The 5,200-nt window shown below is 34.1% G+C and overlaps 1 protein-coding gene across 1 annotated transcript; it reads left to right on the top strand.

Moving 5' to 3' along the window:
* Positions 1–615: 615 nt before the first annotated feature.
* Positions 616–4,571, top strand: LOC145573734 (leucine-rich repeat receptor protein kinase HPCA1-like). Its single transcript, XM_081631803.1, has 3 exons — positions 616–867; positions 4,365–4,451; positions 4,536–4,571. Exons 1-3 carry the CDS (start codon positions 616–618, stop codon positions 4,569–4,571), a joined length of 375 nt encoding a protein of 124 aa, XP_081487929.1.
* Positions 4,572–5,200: the final 629 nt, after the last annotated feature.

Here is a 5,200-nt window from a genome sequence, read left to right as displayed (position 1 = left end):
GATTAGTTTTTTATCTTGAATGTCAAAATTTGTTGTTTTTTAGTTGATTGAGTATTTGAGTTGTTCTATGTAATTTGGGAAGGGAATCTTAGGGTTTGCAGGAAATAAGTGTAAGATTTGTGGATGAGTATAAATCTGGTGACTCAAAGATAGAGTGTACATGTTGGAGTTTGATTTGGATTAGTTTTAATCTGATGGCCAAATTATTGCTATCAAAAGATCTCAGTAAGGATCTGTGCAAGGTAGTTGAGAGTTCAAAATTGAGGTAGAGCTTTTATCAAGGGTTCATCATAAGAATCTTTTGAAACTTGTTAGTTGGATTTTGCTTCAACAAAGGAGAACAAACATTGGTTTATGAATTCCGTCCAAATGGTACACTAATGAAAGTCTTTCATGTACCTTTCTTAATTAACCTTTGAACTTCATGCAAGGTACCATGATTACTATTCAGATGCCACTGTTCCATGTCACAAATTTTAGATGTGTATGGAATTTTATTTGATATATGATTCTAAAATTGTCTTTGTCCAATGATAATCCTTTGTAAATTAAATTTTGTCAGATAATCATTTGATCGATGCTCATTTTATATATGTGGTCATCTCTAATGATACAATGATTGTTTGGGCAGGAAATTATGCTATTCAAATGGATTGGATAAGAAGGTTGATGGTAACTCTTGGCTCTGCTCGAGTTTTGCAATATCTGCATGAACTTGCTGATCCACTAATCATATACAAGGATGTCAAGTCAAACATCCTTCTTGATGAATGTATGACTGCAAAAGTTGCTGACTTTGGTCTCTTCAAGTTGTTCGGTGATACTGATCAAAAGGTTTATGTTACCGCCAAAGTCAAAGGAACAATGGTCAGTTTATGTTACCACAAAAGTCAAAGGAACAATAGCGGTCTTCCTATTAAATTATTCAAAGTACTTTCTACCATGTCTACAAGCATACATAGTCAGTGTTTATAAACCTAAGACATTAGATAGCATTAATAATTAGGATCTGATCCCACTTTCGTCTTACCACCTGGTTTGAGCAAGGGTCTTAATGAACTAGATATTTTGGCTGGATTTTGTGACATTGTTTTGCCTTGAATGTTGCGCGTGCAAATTCTGGATGCTGGCTGCAGTTGAAGAGTTTCTATCTTATATGTTAGCTTAATTATATGCCATACATACCGAGAGTGAGTTATTCAAAGTGTTTCGGTAGTGTATTGTCATTTGCCAAATAGCATTTCACTATATAATCCACTAAAATCATCATTCACACACCAATTTACTATGTAGTTGAAATACACTGTTCTGTTCTGCAAATCCAAATACTACAACAATTGACATGGGCTTCTTACCTGATATAGAGATATTTGGATCCTGAATATTTCATGACAAACAAGTTGACTCAAAAAAGCAATATATTTAGCTTTGGGGTGGTTATGTTGAAAATGTTAACAGCAAGACAACTAATAATACAAGATGGAAGGTACATAGTGAGAGGTCAAAGAAGCAATGAACAGAAGTAAAGATTTATATAACCTTCATAGAATAATGGACCCATTTCTTCTTAAAAATACAACCACATCGGTTGGATTGGAGAAATGTGTGGATTTGGAATTGAAGTGTGTACAAGATGAAGAAGGAACTAATAGGCTTACTGTATGCGTCGCTCGAAGTGCGCCTACATTAAATCATGTTGTGAATATGCTTGGCATTCATAGGAAGTAGGAATTGACATATACGACTAGAGACAAGGAAAGTGGGGAGCCGCCAACAAGTTTTTAAGGAACTTGTAAACCGTTCACGGATCATAAAAGGCAACCACGATAAAGGGACAACGAAGACAACAACGATTGACCCGTGAAGGTTATACCCCATTCATAATCCATGATATTACTAACTCCATATGGTTCGGAACCATGAAAGGAGGATCGGGGATGATGGTACAAAGAGAGTCATGGAGTCACATTCGCCCGTATTGGCCTCTACTTGATTCTTATAGTGAAAAGTGATTCCTGCGACCTCAAAGGCTTACAAACATAATATTCAATTTGCTCTAAAATATTATTATGCTAAATTGGTTGAATATTAATGCAACACATAATTCTAAAATATTGTGATCACTTGAATTAACAACAAGATTAAAAAGGAACCTAAACCGGTTGTCCAAATTATCTTATTAGTCGTGATTTTCAATTACATATTCCCTTTAAACATGAAATATGGTGATCAATAAATAATAATAGAATTATCATTAATATTGGAAGTAATTTAATAATAATAGTGTTAGTCAAATAGTATAATAAATTAACCTAATCATGATACTAGCAATATAAAAATAAAATAAGTAATTAAATTAATTAATTACTCACATTCCGCTCGTTCCTTTAAATTGCTACATCATGAATAAACTGTTAGTAACTTCAATAAAAAAAATATAAATCAAATGAAAATTAAATTAAATAAATGTATATTTGATTTGGTCCAAACCGTCAGTTATTTATACCTTCCACGCCTTGATTTAAGGACGAAACCTCGGGTTTAGTATAGACTCCTTAGAGTGCTTAAGGGAAGAATGGTGTAATTAGGAATATAGGTTTAAGGCTTAGAATATGAGAGAAAGAGAAAAGAATGATTTTTTGTGTAAAAGAGAGAAAGAGAGAAGGATTTGATGCCCTGAATTGCAGAAAGGAGGGGGGTATTTATAGGGAAAATGAGTAGAGGGAACACACGGAACCCTAAAAAAGGTTGCCGCGACACGGAAAAATGCACCGTGACACGGTACACTTTAGTGTGACACGGGGTAATTTGGTGTGACGAGGGACTGAAACAAACCTACAGGGGATAAAACGTGTTTAGGTATTACGCATAGTAAACATGGAGCAATCACGTGTCTCGGGATGTGCACCGTTACACGGGAAGACATGTCGTGACACGGTGGAGTTTTTGCATCTAGATTATTAAGCGCGTGGGAAATAAACGCGAAAATGACACGGGAAAGCACCGTGACACGATGATTTTTCACGGTACCATACCCCGTGCCACGTCATCATCTCCCGTGACGCGGGGAATTTTCGCGTGAAAAGAACGCGAAAACAAGCACGAGAATTCCCGTGTCACGGAATCAGGCACCGTGACACGTTGAGAATTCTCGTGTCACGGTCACGATACCTATCCCCGTGCCACGTCACATTTCCCCCGCGACGCGGTAGTTTTGTTGCTTGCGCGACGGTTCCAGTTTTTACGCGTTTTTAAAATTGCGATAACTTTTGCTCCGTAAGTTGAAATAAGGCATATAGTATATCATTAGAAAGTTTATAAAGTCTACTTTCCAACCAAATTAGAATCAGGTCAAAATCATTTGTATATTTTAAGATATGACCATTTTAGTAGAAGGATGTTGATTTTGGACCGAGTTTAGTGTTTGGCTCATATCTTCTTCGTTTCAAATCGGAATTGGGCTTATGATATATTTTTGGGCTTATGATCAAAAGTTATAATAATAATTGGAATAAAATTATAAGACCAAAAAATCAGTTTCTCTCAGTTTTGCGATGTGGACACGAAAAGTGGAAAACAAGTTATGGTTTAGGGAAATGAGCTAGGAATTGGGTTGTTTTATAAAATGGAAATATGGATTTAAGCACTCCAAGATTAAATACCAACCTGATCAATAATGGCGGTGAAAGGCTGTTCATCATCAGGTTTGGTTTTGGGGAGACATTTTTAGGTGTCTACACTTACCCACTCTTCTTCTGTGTTTATTTTACTATTTAGGGTTAGGGTAGGAAGGCTCATATACTTAATCTTCTTCAAGATCTTTCATCTGATTCTTATGGATGGAAAATACAATACCTCTTTGATTATGTTCCCTAGACTGTTGTATGAACCAACAATTAATCAATTTCTCTGTTCAATTTTTTTTCCCTAAAGATTGTCTTGTTGAAGTAAATATATAGCTTCATATTAATTGTATTTGAGAGTGCTTTCTTTGATATTTTGCTCATTATATAATGCAGATGCATAATATATCCTAAAATGATTAATCTAATATTGTTTTAACAAGCTATACAGTAGAAGGATACAAAGAGTTGATTGCCAAGTAATTCAAGCAGCTCAATTATATTTTTATAGCTTTGTCAGTGAAACTATAACCGTTATAGCTGAGCTTATTCTGTAGCCCTCTGATCACTTAAATAAACAAATATGTTTATTGTTGGTGGTTGATTGATTAGAAGACCCGTTATTTTAACCCTTGTATCTGATTGTCATTCTATTGCAGACCATGGAGCTACTCGACCTTTGTGAAAAAGCCGAAATGTAATATGCTTTCTGCATAAAATGTTGTCTATAGATTTTTCCAGCATATTGTAGATTTCACGTTGTATCGGTATTATGTTGTGCCAATTTTTTCCGCGAAGCACAAGCTTGGAAGATATGTTCAGGCTTGGGTTTATTAATAAAAAATTAGAGAAGGTTTTTTAGTAAAATAAATGTATTTTAAGAGTTCGTGATCCTATAGTTTTTTATTGCAGAGGAGTGATTCTAGCTTGTATGATATGATGGCATAATTTCAATGAAAATGATCAATGAGACAAAAAAAAATCCATGTATTTTTATTTTGTGACTATAAATACTTTAAATGGAATATTGCAATGGGTGAGTGGTGACTGATGTCAATAATAAGAATGATGAGTTACGTTATATAAAGACGAATGTATGTGGATTATTAGAGTTCTTAATTAAGAAAGAATTTGATCATGCTTAAGATTATGTCTTACCTTATCAAGCAAAATACTTGAAAAGCCTTAATTATGAGTTAAATTAAGAAAGTGAGTAAATATAATTTTTGAAATTTTGAATTTATGGTGTATACAAGACTAAATGATATTGTTATGATCGTTTGGGTCATACGTCCAATATAAACATAAATCCAAAGAGTTCTCTCAAAGACTAACATAATTATATTGAGCACAAGCTGTTTTTTTAAAAGTTTGTGCTCTTTTATGCTCTTTTATGTCATTTTATCTTTGATATTTCTATAAGTTGTGGGTTTCGGATAATATGGAAATGCGGTTGAAATTTTGGAGTTGATTTGGTTTATGAAAACCTATTAGCTACATATAGTCATATGCACTTCCAATTTGAACCCGTGATATGTAAAAGATAATTGGTGAGTTGTATTTCTTTGCATAAAGTT

Source organism: Chenopodium album, chromosome 2 (assembly GCF_948465745.1).
Source record: "Chenopodium album chromosome 2, dcCheAlbu1.1, whole genome shotgun sequence".
In the NCBI taxonomy this organism is placed as follows: domain Eukaryota; kingdom Viridiplantae; phylum Streptophyta; class Magnoliopsida; order Caryophyllales; family Amaranthaceae; genus Chenopodium; species Chenopodium album.
Note: the sequence above shows the minus strand (reverse complement) of the source record. Positions and strands in the feature narration are given on the sequence as shown.